Source organism: Macrosteles quadrilineatus, unplaced genomic scaffold (assembly GCF_028750875.1).
Source record: "Macrosteles quadrilineatus isolate MER2022 unplaced genomic scaffold, UCM_ALF_1.0 Scaffold_4__1_contigs__length_99947679, whole genome shotgun sequence".
In the NCBI taxonomy this organism is placed as follows: Eukaryota; Metazoa; Arthropoda; class Insecta; order Hemiptera; family Cicadellidae; genus Macrosteles; species Macrosteles quadrilineatus.
The window spans coordinates 33,043,139-33,066,604 of NW_026542597.1; the positions used below are offsets into that span (position 1 = coordinate 33,043,139).

The 23,466-nt window shown below is 33.2% G+C and overlaps 1 protein-coding gene across 4 annotated transcripts in view; it reads left to right on the plus strand.

Moving 5' to 3' along the window:
• LOC128991846 (uncharacterized) overlaps window positions 1-21,827 on the plus strand; it is a 208,890-nt gene extending 187,063 nt beyond the window's left edge. For 3 of the 4 annotated variants that reach the window (XM_054415058.1, XM_054415059.1, XM_054415061.1), the window contains 2 exons: window positions 17,130-17,280; window positions 19,915-21,827. In XM_054415058.1, the coding sequence (XP_054271033.1) occupies window positions 17,130-17,280; window positions 19,915-21,715 (1,952 nt within the window). In that variant the 3' untranslated portion in view covers window positions 21,716-21,827. The remainder of the gene's footprint in view (window positions 1-17,129; window positions 17,281-19,914) is intronic. The other variant, XM_054415062.1, reaches the window with a different exon arrangement.
• Window positions 21,828-23,466: the final 1,639 nt, after the last annotated feature.

Genomic DNA, 23,466 nt, shown 5'->3' on the forward strand with positions numbered 1-23,466 from the left:
TATGTACAAACGATTTGTAGACCTTATAAGAGTTTCAAGCCGAGAATTTGATTAATATATTAGAAGTTGTGTTGTAGATTGTTTAGTGGCTAGAAAGTGGACTTGTGTCGTGACGGCCCGAACTTAACTACCGCAGTTCACCAAAGACTAGATCAAATACTATGGTTAGTTAGAAGCCCACCCGTCTGTGAGCTAAGAAATAAAATAAATAACAGGTCTTACAGGAAATGTATGCCCTGTCTATATTGAATAACTTCCAATTTTAAAATATATAAAATATTTTAAATTTTCAACATAATAATTTTGTCAATAATTGAACAAACCCATGTTATCTACTTCACATTGTGTATAAGACAAGTGAGTTCAATAGTACTTGACAATAATATGAAGATGGAATGCTCCAAGTTCAGAGTTGTATGATGTTCAGTGGATGTAACAGATACAGGGAAGCACGTCATGGAAAGTGGCGACTTCACCAGGGTTTGATTACCTTACCAATTGTTACTTGGATGTCTCTCCCCCAAACCCCACTCCCCCTCACCCACCCTCCAGCTGGAAACTTGTAACATCACTTATCAAGTATGATAGATATTCAAATTTGAAACTTTTAGTTACGTAAGACTATCCGTGTATGTGTTTCAAGCTTATGAATGTTAACTTCTAAAGAGTTTCATTGTTTCAAACATAAAACTGTATTGGGCATACTTGATTTTGGTCTAGTTTTCACCGTTTTTGGTCAGCATTTACTGCTTACTGGTGGTAATATATTGTGCAAACCTTTCTAAAAAAATATGTAGAGTTAATGTATAAATCACAATTAGGTTTCTTTACAATACATTTTGAATGATTTGGGAATTTAATAACGAGTCCCAGAATTGAACTGCAATGACGAGTAATAAACAATAGTTAATCATCATGAAAAAATACAATACTCACTGATTTTAAATGAAAAATTAATACTCCATAATCAATCCAGTAACTCACTTAAAAGTTTTACATTTTCCATTTACTTTTAATTTGATAAATTCTTGCAGCTATAAGTACTAGTTAGATTTTATGTTTCTATTCGACATGAAATAATAAAGTTTTAAGCAATTGCATGCAAAAAGACAACCATAAATTGTTTTAATTTAAGTATTTAGACAATTTACAAAATTTGTTTTCGTAATTTTAAGATAGTTTTAATCTTTGTTTAGTGCGATTTTTCGTGAATCCAATGGAACCCTAACTTAGTACATAGGCCTAAAATAAAACTTAAATTATTTCCAGGTAAGTTAAAATGTTACTTTTTTTTAAATAAAAATAACATTTTTACTTTTTTTTTAAGTGGATGAAATAATAATTAAGCAATTGCAGAGAATACTTTAAATCTCTTTTCCACACCAGAAGAACCCTCAAGGCATTATTTCGAAGTAAATTACTTTATTCGTTATTACAAGGTTAATTACACTTCTGGCCTTTGAAACACTTTAGGTAATAAATTTCATTATTAATATCAAGATTTTAATCTTGCTACAAAAATGTATATTCAGAATTTCAAAACAACATCATTATTTTCCTTGTACCAACTGTACCTACTACCCTAATTATCTTATTATCTATTCACCAATATATTATTATTTTACAAACTATACGAAAACAATATTAGGATATTTTACAAATTTCTAGGTATTAAAGGAAAAAGGTTTCTCACGTGGCGTACATTTAACTCCTCTCAGCGTTTTGGTGTATGACTTATATTACTCTCTTTCATTTTGAAATTGGTTATAACTTTCCACCGTTTTGAATTAAAACATTGGAAAATATTGAAAATAATTTCTTATAATAATTACGTTAACTTTTAATTTTTAAAAGTAAATAATCCATTAATTGATCGGTAACTAAGTAAATTGTCACCATTGACACGAGTTCCCCTTTTATAAACTGTTGTATGTCAAACAGGCAGAACTAGCATCTCTTGGATTAAGTTGTCTCAGAAAAAATCCAATCTTTTAATTTAGCAAATAAAAGACATTGTTTATAGGCAATAACATATACAGATAAATTAATCTAAATTTATTATTGTACATTTAAACCTATACAAAGTAATGGATCCAAATCATAAAAAGTGTACCAATCTGTTGAAACCCTTTTGCAGTTATGGTAAAAACTAATAAATAATGCCACATGAAATTTCTATAAACCAATAAAATTTCCACAATACTTTTAATTGAAATAGTGACCATACAAAGTAGATATTTTAAGTCAAGTATGAATCGAGATGAGTGTAGCATGAGTGACGCGATCTTGTAGTCTTGATAGTGACTAAATCGCAGTCTAATTTTACTGGTTTACATACTATACGATTCTTCAAACAAAGGATTTCACACTCAAAGACTTCATTGTACACATTAAATTAAAGTGCATTTTCAATTAAGATTGTGCTCTCAAGGTATATACAACATATTTGAATAACTGCATTCACTTGTTTTATGAAAATGGAATATCTGTTTAGTTTAGAGTAAACTTTGTTTTGCTGTCTTTGGGGACTATTACATTCCTTCTGGTTAAAAAGGGTCCTATAATCAGGTAATGTTTAATTTAATTTAAACTAAAACGAAAAGTAATTTATAAAACAAAACCTTTAAACTATTTAAAAGTGCATTTACCGTATGACATTATATAGCATAGCCTAATATACGCAAAATATCTACCTTATTTGTATTAAACTGCCAAAGCTGAACTTGGGCTAAGAGGGTGTAAAAAAGAGCAGTTAATTGTGAAAACAATACTTTGTTGCAATCTTAAAGTGTTTAATATTGTTTCACTAAGGAATCAAACTATCAGACATAAACATTTGACACAGGTCTTTTAAGGGGGGGGGGGTGGTATAATTTTTCAGAATAACAGGTATTTTTTTATTTTGTTTTTAACTATAGACGGTTCAATAAAAAGAATTACAGCTGATAACAGCTTCCAAAAGAAAAGATTGGCAGCAGTTTGGACTTCTTGTATAATTGACTTATTTATCAGAACTATTTCCTTTAAGAAAATAGGGGTTTTTTAAGGAACAAAATTAAAAGAATGTCAATTGCTCTAGGACGATAAAAATTTATACAATAACTAACTTTAGTAGTGAACGAAAGATTAACTTGAAATTATACTAATGAACTAAGTTTGTCTGACTTGTACTCGTTTTTCATTTCTACATCCTTAAATGAATATTTAACTTTTAATGGTGTTGAAGTTTGAATTTGAATAGCTATTCAAAGAAACTGAATGACAGAACAAACAATTTGATTTTCCTTATTGGGTAAAGTTATGTAAACTATTGCGTAGAGGTCAATCATTAGAATATAAATATCTTCAATTAGTAAAACAAACTTAATACTACGTTTTGTTATTTTTTTAATAAATAACTTCTTGATCAGCATTGTACGTGTTATTAAATTTACACAACAATCATCATCAGACCCAATAGGCGAATGACGGGTCTGATACTTCATCTATGATTGGAGTGTCCAATCGAAATCGATCACCACTTACCATCTTTTTTGTATATTTACCGTCTTGTGAACAACAGTATAAGCGTAAATATATGTTTTAAGTGTTATGAGGCGTTTCTTTTATTTTCTTTCCGTATTTTTTTAATAAGCCATTATTAACTAACTGTTATCAAAAATAAGCTATTTGATAATACAAAACAGATTCAGTGCAAATTAATATCTTTAATCGAGTAACGATTACAGCCTTTTATGTGTTTAGTGTTCCTGAAATATCTTCACCGTATTCAAATTTCTTTATGTAGATGAACTATTCTTACCTTGATTTGTTAGGATAATGGTATGCTTATTATTCATTTTCATAGCCCCGAAACTGCAATAATAACCAAATGGGTTCTTATTACCTGTCATACGGATCCAAAAGTAACAATAGTGTTACATGTTTCGGCGAGATGCCAGCGTCAGACACTTCAGTCCAGGGAATAAATACATTGAATCCGCTTCATTAGCTTCGTTGTTTTTTAAATTACAAACACACGTTCAACACATGACATGTCCTATAGATACAAAACAAATACTTTTGTTTTTGTATAGAGATAGACCTATCCCGGTGACACGAAATTGACAGTAAATAAGCATGAACTGACTCTCACCGAAACATGTATCAATATTGTTAAATTTGGAACTGCAAGACAAGAAATAAAGCCCCTTTCAGTATACTTAAAATGTTTAAACATTATGTTTTTTTACAAAACAATTTTATCTTGACATCCATCCTACAACACCAATCGTTTCAACTTATAATTTCCTCAAGACAACAAGCCTCGTTGTGTATGTTTATAAAATCTAATTTTTCCTTAGTTACGGCGATGCCAAGAGAGGCTCTAAAATTAGGGTAAACATTGAATATTTGTCTACGATTTATTTTTATTTCCTCTCATTAGTAAACTTCAGATCGTTCTATAACTAATTGTTCTACAATAGTTTTGGATAATGATGGTTATTGCACTACTGTTTTACGAATATAATTCTTATATTAATTTAAATAAATGTTTTTCTAAGTCCTCTATTGGTATTTTTGCTGGAGAATTAATTTGCATAACATAATGTCCAAAGCTCAATAAGTTTTAATAAAAACAGGACTCCCTCTTGCATTTAAAACTAATTTATTATTTATTTCCTTTTTTGTTGTATATTATAACATGATTTCTAGTAGTGTAATAACTCGTTGTCGTTAACGAGGGAGACTCACTCACTACCATCTGAATCCGAACCGAGTCATACGTACCATCGACGCATGGGGCAGGCCAAGGTCTCTCGCTCGCTTTGAGTAAAATCGATACCACGATGTTGACTAGAAATTAGGTTGACACCATCTTGCTGTTGAGGCTGGAGGACTTTAAAATCTAAACCACCAAGTACCTTGAGGTAGTGGTATACAGTAAGCTTAGATGACGGCACCAGATCTTCCGTGCGGTGTACAAGGCCGCTAAGTTGGCGTCTTCCATTGACCGGTTAAACTGTTGATGTTGGTATAAATATTTTAAAGGAATCATATAGTCACCAAGAAGTTAAGAAAATAATTCTTATACTTTTTGAATAACTTACAATGGCTTGTATTTGAATACGTGGTATGGTTAACAATCTATGCCATAAATTCTACATTTAATTACAAGTTAGGCAAATTAATCATAACAAAATGTATTCATATGAAAATATTACGTTGAATTGTAATTGTAATTGAAATCTCTATTCATAAGAGCTTACGTTTGTTCTCTCCACTCAATTATGGTTAATAAAAGGTTTATATAATTGAATAATGTAATTCAAAATAACCAGGTATTCGACTCATTTAAAGTGCATTTTATCTGTAACAAAATAAGTTTTCATTTACTCGTTTTATTCGCTTGAAAAGTTATATCAATTGAGGAATCTATGCTAGGACATAGATAAAAAATACATTTCCATACTGCAGGTAGTATATGAATTACATTTGAAATCCAGAATCGTTTTAAAAGATAGTTTGAAGCCGATGTTTCCAGATTTAAATTAAACCAATTAAACTGTGTTTTTACGAACTGTTGTATCCACAGTGTATTTTGTTTCCTAGTGGAAAGTTTAGCCTCAAATTGTATTCACCTAATGGCAATCAACTGTAATTATTTTTTCAGATTCTAAATGTACTGGGAAACACTTCATCAATAAAGGAATTTTTTTATTTTATTAAATATTTATTTTATGTTACATGCGTTACTTATACGTTTATATCACCTAATTAATTTCGTCTTGTAAACTTAAAAATTGAAGTAATGTTGTAAAAAAAGATTTGTGCCTCAAGTGTTTAAATTATGTTCTTTATGTTATCTATACAATTGTAAAATTATATTTTGCTGTAATTGTGGGAATAAAGTATACACATTGACTTAAAACATAGTTTTGTAAACATTTATTTGATTGTCACTTCATGAATATTAATTTTTACATAAATTTACTTTTGGAAATTTGATACTTTTGGAAAATGACCCAACAGTAATCTGGTACTTTTTTACAATTTTGATTTAGATTGTTTCTATCAATCTGCGATTTCATTCTAAAATATTTTTGAACAAGGCACATTTCAAACACAGTATTTTAAAAGAATAGTCTACGAAATGGAATATTACATTACGGCAACTCAGTTTAGTTTTTATATTAAAATTATTCTCTGTCGGCTATGCGATATTTAAAAATAAAATGCACCTTTTTAAAAAGAAGCTTGTAAATTTTTTAAGTAAGGAATGGATCTCTATGGTAGCAGGGTTCTGCTAAGTGTATTTGCACAAAATTTTTCATCTTAGTTTCATAGATCTATTCATGTCCTTTTTCCAAGAGTTTTAAGTCCTTTTAAAAAGAATAAACAATTCTAACATTTTACAGAATATGCCTAGGAAAATTATTTTAGTCTACTGGAATAAAAGTTATACACATGGAAAATTTGGACAGTAATGATTTGGTTGGAATATCTTAAAACCAGTGTTCTTTTTTCGTTTTAGTCACTGCCACCTATAGTGGTCAAAGGTTATGGCGTGTTGACGATATCAGGCAGGCTGTGAGATTGGCAATCAAGTCAGCGGTGGTCGGAAATGGGTCGAGATGGCGGGAAACTGGCTCAGACTTCACTTCCGTCTCCTATAGTTGTGGCTGTTTCTGAGGCTAAGGTCAATGAATAAGTTGACAAGTCGATTTGATAGTTTATTACTGTATTGACCATCAAAGACCTCTAGAAGTGTTTTATTCTACATTTACCGAGTCATCTTAAGTCTTTTTTTTCTTTTCAAGATACTTCAAAAGCAGTAGAACTATATTCATGATGTTTTATTTAGTGATAACTGTCCATTAAAATTAAACGTAGTGATTAATTGTAAATTTTGTAGTTCTCTAAACTGTTTATTTTAGAAAATTATTGATGAGAAACCAATCATTTATTGATTTAGTCTTAATATTATATTTCCGCTTAACTGTTCTACAGTCCCTAAAGACAATAATTAATTGCGTATCAAGATATTCCGTACGATATGACAGACATCACACCTTAGAATATACGTCGATAGAACCATACTTCTATACATAAATATTCTTTCTTATCTTTTAGCGCTGAATGGGACATAGTATATTCAGTATACAGGGTGATTGATATAAGTGTGCCAGCCGTTTTATTCGAAAACTATAAGAGATATCAAAAAAAGTTAAATGGTAAGTGCCTTGGCTTTTTTATTAAAAAAATTGTAGTCAAGTCAAAAAAATTATTTTAGCCGCCATTTTTCCAATATGGCCGCCAACTTTGATTTTTCTTATGGAACACCCTGTATTTTAGAAAATGTAATTTTAGGACGATTTTATTCTTGTAATTTTTTTCATAAACCTAACCGTTTCAAAGATAATAATGGTTTAAGTTGTGAAATTTTGAATGGTTTTCGAATAAAACAGATGGCCTTGTTTAGCTTGCCTTGCTTAGGCCTTTATCGAAACTCTTTCTCATGCAGAAATTTCAAAACTTTAACCATTATTATCTTTAATACGGTTAGGTTTATGAAAATAATCACAAGAATAAAATCGTCTTAAAATTACATTTTCTACCAGAATACTTCATAAAATACAGGGTGTTCCTTAAGAAAAATCTAAGTTGGCGGCCATATTGGAAAAATGGCGGCTAAAATAATTTTTTCGACTTTACTAAAAATTTTTTAATAAAAAGTCCAAGGCACTTACCATTTAACTTTTTTTTATATCTCTTATGGTTTTCGAATAAAACGGCTGGCACACTTATATCAATCACCCTGTATACGTAATATCACATTCATACACGAGCTCTTTGCTAAACCTTACATCTTTCGCCACAATGGAAACAAAGATCTGTGGCTGAGTGAAGAAATATTGTCTTATTTTTTTACACTAAAGTTGTGTTTTTACTTTGACGGGTGGTTTTGGTGATGGCTTCAAAACAGAAAACTACGTTTAAATAGAAAACAATCTTATGGTTTTGAATAGGACTAAAACAAAGAAGCTGTAGTACTTTTTTGCTTACATGCTTACTATAGATGGTTTTTGATTACTTTTCAATATTATCACACGTTTTTTTATTCCTGCAACCTTGAAGCAGCTGGTTAGGGTTGGATAGTCAAAACTGTACTTTCAGTTAAAATTTGAGTAAATTTGAGTAAAAATCAAGAGATAAAAACTATTTTTGTTTCTCTTGATAAGAAATATTAAAAATAAGTTTCGTTTTTGTTTAACATAGACTAAAATAAATCTTAATCATTAAACATAATTGTTTTATACAACACTGTCTATCTTTAAATCGAACACAGGTCAACATTCTATGTTCTAAAGTGTGGTAAATGTAATTGGTCTCTGTGTTCTACGATACAATACATGTACCACATGTATACATGCTGCAAAGTTGCAACAAGATTGTTGAAAATGTCATCCCTGAGTGCAACATGACAATACATTTCAACATCTACTGAGGATTTGTGGTTGAACCGTCTAACATTTTTCGGGTGTATTTTCGACTTATTAAAGAGCTGAAAAGTTCATACAACTACTTATCTTACTCAAAACCAGCCAATATCTCTTTGGCACTTAAAAATTAATATGTCTGTTGTAATTTAAGAAATATTTTTTCTTCTTGTAAATAAGCATACACTTTCTTAATGTGTGGTTAGAGTTGTTTGGCACAGCATCAATAAGTTAAGAAGAATAAGAAGAATAAGAATATCTTTATTGTCGTTAAATACAAAAGTACAATAGACAACGTCAGAATATATAAAATTTTTCTATGAATTAGGTATATTGTAGTGATAGAAAATAAGTTAAAACAGGATTTAAAAAAAATAGAAACTATATATAGATATTTGGCATCCAAAAAAATCTTCCAGTGAATGAAAGCTTCTGTCAAGAAGCTAATCAGCCAATCTGTCTTTAAATTTACTAAAATCAAGCTCTTGAAACAATACAGGTAGCTTATTAAAGAGCTGTATTTGGAGGAATTTGTGGCTATTCGTTGATTTTGATAATCTTACTATCGGAATATCTAGCTGATTATCGAGCTCTAGTATTATAACTGTGAAATTCGTTACGTTTTGGGAATGATGAAAGATTTTCTTTAACATATAGCAAATTTTGAAAAATGAATACACATGGCAGAGTCATTATTCTGTGTTTGATAAAGAGAGGTTTGCTGGTCGTTCTGTGAGGAATATCAAACATTATTCTTAGTGCTTTTTTCTGCCACCTGAAAACCTTCTTGGCTCCAGCACTATCACCCCAAAGAATGTTTCCATATAGAAGAAGATGGGAGTGGAAGAAGCTGTAATAAGATGTAATGAGCATACTATCCGATACGAAACTCTTAAGTCGTCTTAACAAAAGTTACATGTTACCAGTGCACCATAAAGATATAAATAATATATAATATTTCATTAAAACAATTTTAAAATATAAATGTTCCAAAATTGTATAAACTGGCATAACAATTTTAGTGACAAGTTTCGTGCAGTTGTCAATCTAAATCATAAAATATTTATTTATTTATTTAATTATTTATTAACGGATACACCATTTTTACAAAAAATACAGTAAATCTTAACAGAATAAAATACAGAGTGTCTTTGCGACAAATCACAGGCAAGTACAAAAGTGGTGAAGAAACTGGAAACAGCAGGATTTCAAGAACAAGACGTACAAATTAACCACAAAAATTATTTAACTATAAATAACAATCTTCAGAACTTTAGAATACAAGGTGTTAATTTTTTTTTCCACTGCTGATATAATCGGATATTTTTTCAATTGTATTATATTACGGTGATAAAGTAAAAAATAGTTCATAAACAGGGTTTCCTTACTTTTTTTACTAGACTTCTTTAAACAGTTCCTTATTTCTAAATTATTATGTTTCGATTTCATGAAGTCTCCGTGGTGATAGTTTTAAAAGTTGTACTGTCTATTTATAGACTGTGAAACAATAACAAAAACAATAGGAACAATTCAAAACAGTATCGATAATCATTATGAACGTAAAACTGTACGATTACCCAGGTAAAGATATTTGCACCAAAATGGAGCTTAGCTGTATGTAATAAGGTTGAAAATTAATCTTCTCAACATTTTTTTTTAAGACAAGAATATTGAAATGTGTGCAATAACATTCTTTTTTAATTACCCGGGATAAACAAACCAATACTATTGACCAATAATTTAAATTTTCTAACCATTCCACGTTTAACACTTATCATCCATGGAAAAAATGATAAAGGTCGTTATTTTTGTTCTTTAATTAAAAAGGTTCACTAAATAATTTGAATTGAAAAATGTAACTGAGTGTGTTTAAAATATATTCCGTTAATTGTTATTCGGGGAAAAGGAATGTATAAGTGGCATTCGCCCACGGATGTGAAGCAAAAAGTGGTAGTTTCAAAAGCGAGAAGTATCGCGTGGAAGGTGTTTCAAATAGTTGAGAGCAGAAGTTAAGAGTCTCTTTGATGCCAGAAAATGTCCGTCTTGCATTTGCATTTTGTCAAGTTTGAGTTGTAAATATAGAATGGATGGTTAGCAATAAGGTAATAGTTGAATTATTACGACAAATGTATCATTTTACGACAGATTTACCATGAGAAAATATAAAACAATTTCTATAATATACAAAGAGTTGTCTAATACCCTTTCGAAAGATATAGAAAAAAGATTTCAGTCATACATCATTATTAAATTAGAATAAAAATCAGAATACATGAAATAAAATAAAAAAAGGTTTTATTTATACAGGCAAAGTTAGGGCCACATGACCCTCTCTTCCAATTAACCTGTGGATAAAGATCCAAACATACTGTGCAATATTATCCAAATATTGTAGGGTGTCAATACATGTCATAGTGAAGATGCATTGAACCTTGAATGGACCACACGTTAATAAAAGCATTATATGTACCTATTTACTAATTAACAACTCATGCTAAATAAAAGTGTTCTAGTCATTTTTTTCATAAAACCAGCCTTTCTTTATTACTTTAATTTTAAAGATTTTAAATGGCCACCATTTTGTTAATTTAAAAGAAAATAACGTAGTTATTTTGTTGATTGCCTCTTAACAAAATAATTGTATGTACAAAGTTTGGTTTCCGTAGCTTGATTAACTCTTGATATATTGTTTTATAAAAAATACAAAATGATAGCTAGCGGCTAAACGAAATTTTGTCGACCTATGTTTATATGAACTTTTTTGTTTAGATTGATGAGTAATATCAGCCCCTGAACTTTGTGACACCTATTTACGAACACCCTGTATATAGTATCTTAGCGTCTTATGTGCACCGCCTAAGACCAGCAATACGAGTATTTTCCAACACAGCTTTTACTATCAAACTAGCAATCTTATGATCAAGATAATACTTTGAAATAATAATTTCTTTTCAAACCACTTCTGCAGCCGGATTAAGCAAAATCCCTTTTGCAGCGGAAACAAGTATCCACAAAAAGATATAATAGGAGCTAAAACATTATGTATGCAGTTCCCCGCCAGAAAGGTGAACTGTCAGCAGCTGTGACGTTGTCGCTGTTAATTGGTAGCACTGTGAGGGCCCTCATCCCTTAATTGTGCATCCCCAAGGCGGGCCACTTGGGCCTCTCATGTTGTCTTCCCTACTGTCTTACTGTCTTTACTTAATCCAACTAAATCCATGCACGTTTAAAATAATACAGAAACACGTGTTTGACACCTAGAAGTTGACCTTTAGGATTGAAGAAGCATAGAAGTTTACTTTTGTGATCAATTCGTGATCAACAAGTATTAAAAGTTTGCTTTTGTTGTTGAAGTAATAGTTTAAAGTTATACTTCTGTCTTAAATATTTCTAAATCCATTATAGTTCAGTATACTTCATGTCATTACCAGATTCCGAACAAACTTTGATCCTGCATTCAACCTGTGTGTGTAGTTTTCATTATTTTTTCTTCCACCGATTAGTGTTTTCTTCAAAGAATCAAATTTCTCAGCCTACATACCAAAATGTTCTCCAATTAGTCACTGGGTGGCCCTAAACAAATGAGTTCCGGTAGTTGTACTATCACATTGTGATCTACACTCTTAACAGCCGCAATGGAAGGTTTCCAGAAGAAAAATAGCATCAACATACTGTCGATTCTGCACCCAATGCCATTTGACTTGGGTATCAATTATGATTCCGACATTGGGTAACCACAAACCTGTATACAGATTTGAAGCAAAAATGGCAGTTAAAATCGGATGGATTGTAACCTATGTGTTAGAGTACAAAACTTCAGTCCTCGAGTTACTAGCTCGCTTCCCTACATACCTAAAAAGATTGAAAGGGCTTGGACCGCTTTACTATGAAGAGTTTGAGTTTTTTCCTGGTGTGGATATGAAATTAACATGTTTTAATGCTTTAAATGCTTTATGCTTTAACACAATAATTGGAATTGCACAGTGTTTCATAGCCAACCGAAATCTTGGCCGAATTAACGATTTACGAAGTATTTTGACCTTAAATACCGACTTTTTCATAAAGCTATTAATGAAAATTTAGGTTGAAATGCATATCCTTAAATGTAAGGTGACACTGTCCATTTTAAAAAATAAATGAAGAGAGGGGCAGATGAAAAAAAGACATATTTGAACCCAAGATGTCCCCTTTGATATTAATAATTAAGTAATGTTAAGACCAGTAAACCGCTTATAACATATTCCATGCATGGTAAGCGACTGCTTATCTGTCAAGTAGGCAGGAGGCGAACGCCTAAGTAGCAGGACCATTTGTCTTAAAATCAGAATATGAATACGATTAAAGAATTTGGTCTTTCAGTTTAAATAGAAATCTACCGAATAGACAAATCCTTTGTTATCCACCAATTATTAGACCCATAAAATTTTTGTTCGAGCTAATTTGGCCTACAGCTTAGTTCTTTAGATTTTATCTGTAAAGTTACACAAAGTTTCTTATAAAGCTGTAGGAAAAGAAAATACACATGGCTAATTAAAAAAAAAATAAAATGTATTGACTTTATGCCAGTGCATTTGTTTTTACACTGCATTCGACAATTTAAATGATGTCTCTAGAGAGAGCCTGCCAAGTTGTATAAAACATGGTAGAATCGTTGCGTGAAACGAGCGAAGAGACCAAGGGACTGACCACGTACCTGATTTGCCCGTAAAAATATTTCCTGACAAACAAACAAAGACCGCATATTTGTATATGCCTACACTTTATTAACTCCAAAAGGGTATTTTGATAATATACAAATTTCCCTATTCTTAGGATGGGACTGAAATAAACATCTGGGGCTAAACTCTTTTACATAATCAAAGCTGGGACTACACGGCTAATAATGATTTCCAATAATGATATTAACAATGTCAGTCCACACTGTAGCTAGTCTCCAATTTCCATAAAAAAAAACAATAAATTAATATTGTCGGGACCACATAAGTTTGCAGTTGAGGGAGGAGCCTATTTACCATATGGGTTTGAATGAACCAATGAGAACCGTGCGGTGTTGCCAAATCTAATAATACCAGCTGATTTGAAAATATTGCTTAGTATATTTTATTAGTGCGATGTGGCAACATTGCACTAGCCTTGTCTTGTGATTGGCTGCCACCAACTGCAAACTTACGTGGTCCCGACAATAAAAATATCCATGGGTGTCAACAGAAATCACGCAAAATACAGGATGGTAACTATGATCGAATCAAATTACATTCGCAAGTCCGTAAACATACGTATAAGTACAACACTTAAAAAAGTAAATAAAACTGAACCATTGTTTAGAAGGTTATTATTGCATGATTGATTGTTTGGAGAATTGATGACATAACTGATAGAAAACTATTTTGGTGTTAAATCATAACTACAAAGTTTTCTTTTGGAATACCTGATAGGTTTATTCTCATATGGATACATACTACATAGGCCTATCACATGCAATTATTATTCCATTGCTCATCCTTAAAAGTATTGTGTATTGTTATTGTTGTCGGTTTATTAACTACAGCTGCACAGCTTCCTATGTATTCATAGAATACGTAACTAAATACGCGATGAAGAAATATTGCGGTTTGCCAAATTAATAGGAAGATAACTTCTCCTGTCCCAAACGAATTCTGGTAATTAATATTTCTAATTTAATTTCATGTATATAAAATTAGTCTATTTTAAATGTTTGTGATACGTCAACTATTAGTTTTGTGCAAATTAGAAAGTAAATAAATTAAAAGGTATAGGTAGAGAAATTTGTATGTTAAACTAACATCTTAAAATTAATTAATAGAAGTTCCTTTTAAACTTTGGGTTTATTTACAATAGTGCTTTTTTGTATTATTATTATAATCTTTGTTGATATTTCAACAACAAGCTGCATGTGTTCTATTCTAATAATCTTAAGGTGTTCAATAAGTCACTATAATAAGTATAATCAATTTCATTAAAATTTTAAAGGAAATAATTTAATTGGTTATTAGGTTTGACAGAAGACAAAGAAAACAAAATCAAGAGCCTATTCCTTCAAAAATACGTTATTGATTTGTTCCAGCTTAAAGAATAATGCTTTATTCAAGAATTCTTCAATCCAAGCCAAAGTAAACGAAACGTCGCTTAAAGAAGTTCTCAACTAACTACAAGTTGTCTAAGATTCCTGCAATGTTTTATTTATCAGGACAAACTTAGAGAAAGGAACATTTCAAAGTAACGTCTGACGATTATGGCTCACAGAATCTCTAGTTTAAATGACAAATTGTTAATTTTATCTCTTATTTTGCACGAGACAATCTGGACGTTGTTGATGAGTTGTTCTTTTGATTTGATTCATCTACCGACTAATTACAGCTTTCCCAGTGATTCTCTTCTTAAACCATCTTCAAAGTGAAATATTATCAGACGGTTCTTTGTAAAGCTGACACTGTTCTTGTGATTTGTTATCTTGATTATAATTCTAGAATGCAACAACTTCCAATTATAATCATGATTATTAAACAAATTGTAAATTATTGTGATTCCGGGCGAAGTTAAAAGTGAAATAAACCCTTTCGTTTCTGAATGACACCAGCTATTACTTTTACGCCACACTAGACTATTTTGACGAACTTCCCACGCAAGGATTTAGTCCAGAAAACAGCTGTTTGCCGCCAGCTTAATCAAATGGGGTTTCATTGCGTACTACTGTACTGTAATGAGTTTTACCGGACACCGATCAGGTGATTATACTGTATTTGGGTAACAATGAGTAGTTATAAACAAAAACATAACCTCTCTTAGAGGTTATGACTAGTGATTTGTAGTCCTTTAGTTGGTAGTAATATATAAGGATTTGTACAGATTTAGTAGTATGGCGTAAACTATCGTACGTCACTCATCCAAAATGTGTTTACCGGACTCGTATGGTAATCCCGTACTCGACTTCGTCTCGCACGAGAACGACCACACTCGTCCGGTAAACACTTATTTTCAGGACTAGTAACGTAATATACTATTTCAAAACTCATTGTATAGGAACTCATTTTAACTCATGGTATAGGAGACTACTTTCCCTCCTGGCCAGCTCCGTACAAACGATAAAACAATTCTCTGTACTCACCTACCTTGGCATTGCTTGCCTGACGTGGTTGTATTTGTTCCAGAAGTAGATGCACGGGGGTTCTATGAGTCAGTGTTTGATGGTATATGAGACTACTTTCCCTCCTGGCCAGCTCCATATAAACGGGACAACGATCCTCCGTACTCATCTACCTTGGCACTGCTTGCCTGACGTAGTTGTATTTGTTCCAGAAGTAGATGCACGGGGGTTCTATGAGTCAGTGTTTGATGGTATAGGAGACTACAATCCCTCCTGGCCAGCTCCATATAAACGGGACAACGATCCTCCGTACTCATCTACCTTGGCACTGCTTGCCTGACGTGGTTGTATTTGTTTCAGAAGTAGATGCACGGGGGTTCTATGAGTCAGTGTTTGATGGTATATGAGACTACTTTCCCTCCTGGCCAGCTCCATATAAACGGGACAACGATCCTCCGTACTCATCTACCTTGGCACTGCTTGCCTGACGTAGTTGTATTTGTTCCAGAAGTAGATGCACGGGGGTTCTATGAGTCAGTGTTTGATGGTATAGGAGACTACAATCCCTCCTGGCCAGCTCCGTACAAACGAGACAACGATCCTCCGTACTCATCTACCTTGGCACTGCTTGCCTGACGTAGTTGTGTTTGTTCCAGAAGTAGATGCATGGGGGTTCCAAGAGTCAGTGTTTGATGGTATAGGAGACTACTTTCCCTCCTGGCCAGCTCCGTACAAACGAGACAACGATCCTTCGTACTCACCTACCTTGGCATAGCTTGCCTGACGTGGTTGTATTTGTTCCAGAAGTAGATGCACGAGGGTTCCATGAGTCAGTGTTTGATGGTATAGGAGACGACTTTCCCTCCTGGCAAGCTCCGTACAAACGAGACAACGATTCTCTGTACTCATCTACCATGGCATTGCTTGCCTGACGTGGTTGTATTTGTTCCAGAAGTAGATGCACGGGGGTTCCATGAGTCAGTGTTTGATGGTATAGGAGACGACTTTCCCTCCTGGCCAGCTCCGTACAAACGAGACAACGATCCTTCGTACTCACCTACCTTGGCATAGCTTGCCTGACGTGGTTGTATTTGTTCCAGAAGTAGATGCACGGGGGTTCCATGAGTCAGTGTTTGATGGTATAGGAGACGACTTTCCCTCCTGGCCAGCTCCGTACAAACGAGACAACGATTATCTGTACTCATTTACCATGGAATTGCTTGCCTGACGTGGTTGCATTTGTTCCAGAAGTAGATGCACGGGGGTTCCATGAGTCAGTGCTTGATGGTATAGGAGACGACTTTCCCTCCTGGCCAGCTCCGTACAAACGAGACAACAATTCTCTGTTCTCATCTACCTTGGCATTGCTTGCCTGACGTGGTTGTATTTGTTCCAGAAGTAGATGCACAGGGGTTCCATGAGTCAGTGTTTGATGGTATAGGAGACTACTTTCCCTCCTGGCCAGCTCCGTACAAACGAGACAACGATTCTCTGTACTCATCTACCATGGCATTGCTTGTCTGACGTGGTTGTATTTGTTCCAGAAGTAGATGCACGGGGGTTCCATGAGTCAGTGTTTGATGGTATAGGAGACTACTTTCCCTCCTGGCCAGCTCCGTACAAACGAGACAACGATCCTCCTTACTCACCTACCTTGGCACAGCGTTTGGGTCTTCGTCCTCATAATCGATTTAGGTAAATTAATAAAAACAGTAACCAAGTAATAAACTAACATCTTATTCGTCAGTCTCGAGGTTTATCAAAGGTTGTTTGGAGTTTGGACTATTAAAAATCAACCTCAACCTTTGCAACCTATCACAAATCTCTTTTGTTGAAAAGTTATTATAGACTCGTCATACAAACACGTTAAATTTTTTTTTACTTTGTGATTAGTAGGTTTGGTGAACTTGTAACATCTAAAGATTATATTTATAGTTTTTTTTTCGTATTCCGGTTACCTATCAATTGAAAATTTATTTTATTGAATCTGTTGTCCCGAGAAGGACATTTTGTATCCCAAAACCCTTGTATGTTTAAAAATCTGAAAAAATATTATTTATAGGCATAAAATCTGTCAGACTCGAAATTCATTTACTTTCTAGCATAATGTCGGAAGAAAACATTTCTTTATGATCAAATGTAATAGTCTATCGAATAAACCTTTAGTGTTTATAACCCTTCCAAGAGGAAAAAGTAGTTTATATTTCTAATAAGCTATTGTTTGCTATTTTATGTAATTTTGTCATTGGAACACCATCTGTTAGTAAACCAATCTTTGTGCCACAGACAAAACCAATAGTTTACTGTCTACTGTATAATTTATGGATAAAGCCTGAATGCAAAATTTTGTTTGTATAAGCCTGAAAACATGTTATAGAGGGAGAACTGAGCTTAAGATAAATCTGCAGGATTACATTGTTCTCAGCCACAATTATTATTGGTTAAACAAAGCAAACTAACGGTTTCCATTAAGATTAAATTCCAATATATCAAAACATAACAGCATTTTGTATGGTAAATTGATAGTATTGAGATATCAATTTAAATCTTCACTTGTATTCTCATTTCATTTAGAAGTACTATTTTATTTAATTTCAATGTTGCCGAAAAAAATAAAATAATAATGTTTAACTTGTGTATAGACTGTGCTTTTTACAAGTGCTTAGTAAAACCTAAATAAATGTTTTAAATATAAAAATTAATTATTAATATTAAACGTACTGACTGAACTAACAAGAAATAGGGTTTAAATATTTAAAATTGAATTAATTATCTAGTTACTTTTAAAAAAGTGGCTTGAAATAATCATTTACGAGATCATGTTTAAAACAATAGTGTTTATTTCGTGTCATTCTTTACGGTTTTACCGTTCAGAGTTTTTAGAAAACAAAAAACTTAAAACGTGCATTGATTGATTAAAGGGTTTTTACATAAAAATATCATTTGTAAAGACCTCACAATCAATAAAAGTTTAATAGAAAGTCTACGTCCAAATGACGAATATATTTTTGTTGTACAAATGTTTACATTTGAATTTGTAAATTTATATTATTGATACGCCTTTTCAAGGAATCGACATATTTCTCAAGTAGTATGTTTCAGTTGTTTAAGTCTTTTATGGCTTTATTGTTTACTTAAGAAAACCGTTTATAGTTAAACTATTCAATATTAACCAAAGATACGTATAAAATTATGCAATAAAGATTTAAGTCGGGAAAACTCTTTGTAAACGTGTTTCTCCACATTGTAGATTCTGTAGAGTATCGACTGGTGTCAAATAAATGTTCCTAGCTCTCCTAGGGTAGGGTAAACATACTTTCATTTTAGTCTATTCCTTACAAATATTATTATTTAACAGTGTTTTAAATTAAGGGACACGTTTAATTAAGGAAATCGTATACTAATCAGAGGATCAAATTGAAAAAGAAGTTGTATTATATGTGTTCTCTGATCGTTTCGTACTTAAGTTCAAATTACCAATCAAACGAAAAAGCCCACTTTCTAAAAAAAAAAAATACTACAAACTGCATTGCCGACGTTGGTTTTGGTGGTAGGTGCTGCCACTAGTGGTGTATCCTCTAACTACCACAAGTTTAATCGATGTTTCCACTACAACCTGTGGAGTGTTTGTTTACTTCCGTAAGGGGGTGGGAACCCCCTCCCCACCATACCACAACACCCCTTAGAACTCATCGCGAATCGCGATCTTTGATGGGTTAGAAATTCCCTCAACTATCAACATTATATATCCGTTTCCATCGTGAACAATGAAATACATTTTTTAAGTAACATATTCTATGTCATTGGCATAATGAAATAAAATAATTTTTTGAAAAGTCAAAAACGAATTACGATAGAAAGAACTTACTTAATACCATGACAATGAATATTTCGTTCCATAACATTACTAGCTTGCGTGGGCTCATTTAAGGGCAATGTTATATCAATACAAGTAGTATTACTCGTTAAGTAGTGTTTATTATGTAAATTGGTGTACAAGCTTTTCAGTAAAATTAAACATTTGTATAAGTCATCTAATAACTCCTGCTAATAACTCTTGAGATCGTAATTCCCCACTATCCCCTTTCTAGTGAATCCCCACGGAAATTTCAACTGTGAACTTTAACGATGGACTAAGTTAAAAGTAACAAAAATTATTTCCGACATATCCCTTTTTCGAGTTCATGGTATGGTATATTTGATATCTTTCATTCATTATTCACTTTCATTGTTATCAAAACTACCGTATCCAACCAGTTGTATTGTAGCCAACTATGAAATACTTAACTATTTTCAAAGTAGGTTTCCTTATATAAAATTTTGTTACAGGAAAAGATCCAATTCGTGGAGTGAACAAGAGGAACTTAAGAAAAAGTTGGACAAGTTGTATTCATCAAACTCATTGCAAAGCTCTAACATCGCAGCAAATGACAACACGGACTCAGCAGGTATATATGAAAGACTGGCAGAAAACAAGACTGAACGACCATCGAAGAGACTTTCTAAAAGAGAAGCTCATTCCCCACCGAACGATATCAATGGGAAATCACTTGTTTGGTTGAAACAAAATAAAGCAAACGATGAGGTAGGATGCAATGAAAACTATTGTGATATTAACAAACGATCAGGGGCTAGATATGTGAGAGGGATGGAAATGGGGTCGTCTGGGTTTCATGGTGACGTTTTCAGCAGGGACTTTGGAGATTTCAGTACGATGAAGAAAAGATTGAAAGGATCTCTAGGATTCCACGGAGACACGTTTTCAGGTGGGTTTGGAGACTTTGAGACTATGAAACGAGCACATGATCACAAAGACTTGGTTTCCAAGCTTAAGGATTTTATGAGAATCATATCAACGGACAAAGACGATGAAAATTATGTAAACGTTGATTCGGAGGATGATCTTGTGAGGAAAACTATTGATGAAATTGACGCAATCAAGTCAAGAAAACCAGAGATTGCTTCAATGGTAGATCATGGGGATTCTTTCAATGGTGAGTTTGGGGACTTATACCCTATTAAAAAAAGGAAAGCAATGGGGTCAATGGGGTTCCACGGGGACACTTTCAGTCAAGGGTTTGGAGACTTTGATACATATAAGAAGCGAGCACCTGCTGGAGCTATGGGGTTTCATGGTGATACATTCAGTCAAGGCTTTGGGGATTTCGATCCTTACAAGAAAAGAGCTCCTTCTGGAGCCATGGGTTTTCATGGAGACACATTTAGTCAAGGCTTTGGGGATTTTGATCCATACAAGAAAAGGGCTCCTTCCGGATCCATGGGGTTTCATGGAGACACATTCAGTCAGGGCTTTGGGGATTTTGATCCTTACAAGAAAAGGGCTCCTTCCGGATCCATGGGGTTTCATGGAGACACGTTTAGTCAAGGCTTTGGGGATTTTGATCCTTACAAGAAAAGGGCTCCTTCCGGGTCCATGGGGTTCCATGGAGACACGTTTAGTCAAGGCTTTGGGGATTTTGATCCTTACAAGAAAAGGGCTCCTTCCGGATCCATGGGGTTTCATGGAGACACGTTTAGTCAAGGCTTTGGGGATTTTGATACATACAAGAAAAGGGCTCCATTGGGAGCAATGGGATTTCATGGTGATACTTTTAGTCAAGGTTTTGGAGACTTTGACCCATATAAGAAAAGGGCCCCGTCAGGTGCCATGGGATTTCATGGAGACACCTTTAGTCAAGGGTTTGGAGACTTTGATCCATACAAGAAAAGAGCTCCTTTGGGTGCTATGGGATTCCATGGTGACACCTTCAGCCAAGGGTTCGGAGATTTCGACACTTATAAAAAACGAAGACCCATGGGATCTATGGGATTTCATGGAGACACTTTCAGTCAAGGGTTTGGTGACTTTGATACAGTAAAGAAAAGAAAACCTAATGGGGGATCTATGGGATTTCATGGAGACACCTTTAGTCAGGGATTCGGTGATTTCGATCCTCTGAAAAAACGAAAATCTGAAATGGATTTATCAACATCCCATGGAGAATCGATCAAAAGGAAAAGGAGTGTTCGAACAGCCAGCCCAGAAACATACAACACTGAAGAAGAAAAGACTGAGGACAAGAAGTGTTGTTCGGATTCCAGTATTCAGAGGCATCAAGAAGTGCACTAGTTACCAGATGTTACCCTTTAATAAACTCGATGTGGTTTATTTTCTCTCTTCTCGACCACTTTACTCTAAAACTGTTGTATTCAATAAAATTGATTATTTTATTAAGTGTCTACTACTTCGTTCTTTGCTAATCCTGACCGATGACGATTGTAAATTTTGATGTCCATGTTTTCAATTTGTATTTAATAAGACTGGTAAAAAAGGTAAAAATACTATCTATACTTTAAAGTGTTTATCATACAAATTGGTGTGGCAGATCATGTCCAGCAGTATCATGGCTGCTGGGCTGGTCCATTCTTCCATACCAGGAGGTCGGTGTCCTCCCAGTTCCTTATCTTCTCTCCAATATTGTCAAATATTTGTACCTACCTATACCTTTACCTATACTTTAACTTATACCTTTATCCTACACTTGTCAGAGGTTTTACTTAAAATTTACAGCTAAGAGATATTTTTTAAATTTTTCTTTTGGAGACTTTCATTACTTTTGGTGTGCTTTAAACCTCATGTTGCTCGTGATCCGTAAAGATAAAACATCCTTGTAAAACCTTTGAAATCTAGTAGAATAAATTAAAATTTTGTACCTAGTCAGTGCTGGAGCGATATAATTATACAAGCATATGTTTCTCTAAGAGTGAGCAAACATGGTACACCAAGTATTTAAAATGTCACCTGGCGATCTTGTTTCACTATTAAGACTGAAGTGATGAATTTGGTTTCAATTTGACTTGAAGAGCTTTATGATGTTTTTCCAATGCATTAGTAGCTTCATGCTAATAGGATTGCTTGACCTTTTGCGATATCACAGTATTCTTTTCCATTTCAGTCAAATACACATAAAAAACCACCAAGGAAATTTGAAAAAAAACTTTGAATTGAGGAAATGTTTGATGAGACAAAAAAGTTGGACACAAAGCCATACTATAAAGTCTTTCTGCTATTTACTCGTATAGGAAGTTGTTTGTCTCAAAGATTATAAAATCCATAAGATTATATCTTCAATTGATTGTTCTAAACTTCAACATACTATTATTACTCTTTCTTTGACGGTTACTCATCACACAATTACTAAAAAAGTGATATACTCGTATTTCGGGTTTTTATCAAAACCCATCCTCAGCCTCTGATAACAAATTAATTCAAAACACTACGTTCACCAGGAGCAGAGCTACTCTCTATGACATTATGAGAATAATGGTAAGTGCTTGGTAAGAGAACAGTATAAAAACAACGAAGTAGTGTCGTTGTTATAATGTTTACTTTGTCCCATTGCTGCGATATTAATTCTGTACAAGCAAAAGTTGCATTTTTCTTTCAGCTTGAACAGTAAAAACAGTAAAAAAGTTCCCTGTTTTCTGGTATTCAAACCACTAAAACAAAAAAAAAATATCTAAACCTCAATAGTGTAGCATATGGTTGGAAAGCTTATACAATGGCGCAGTTTTTAACGTGTTCCGACCCTTTCTTGTATGCAGGGTGTGAAAAATGCAATAGACCATTGTTTTTTTTTTTTTTAATTTTTACCAAACATCTTAATTGTTATCTTTGAATCTATTTACAATAGAAATTTACAACTGATCGTCCGTATTTTTGTATTATTCTTGTTAAAAATTTAATGTAGAACACGAAAATGACATTATCTACTCAAATCCATGTACAGGTAATTGAGAAATCGCTGTATTAAGTTTAAAAGCATGGTTATTTTTGAAAAATATAATATAATATTTTGGGAAGCTAATTTTTAGACTTAG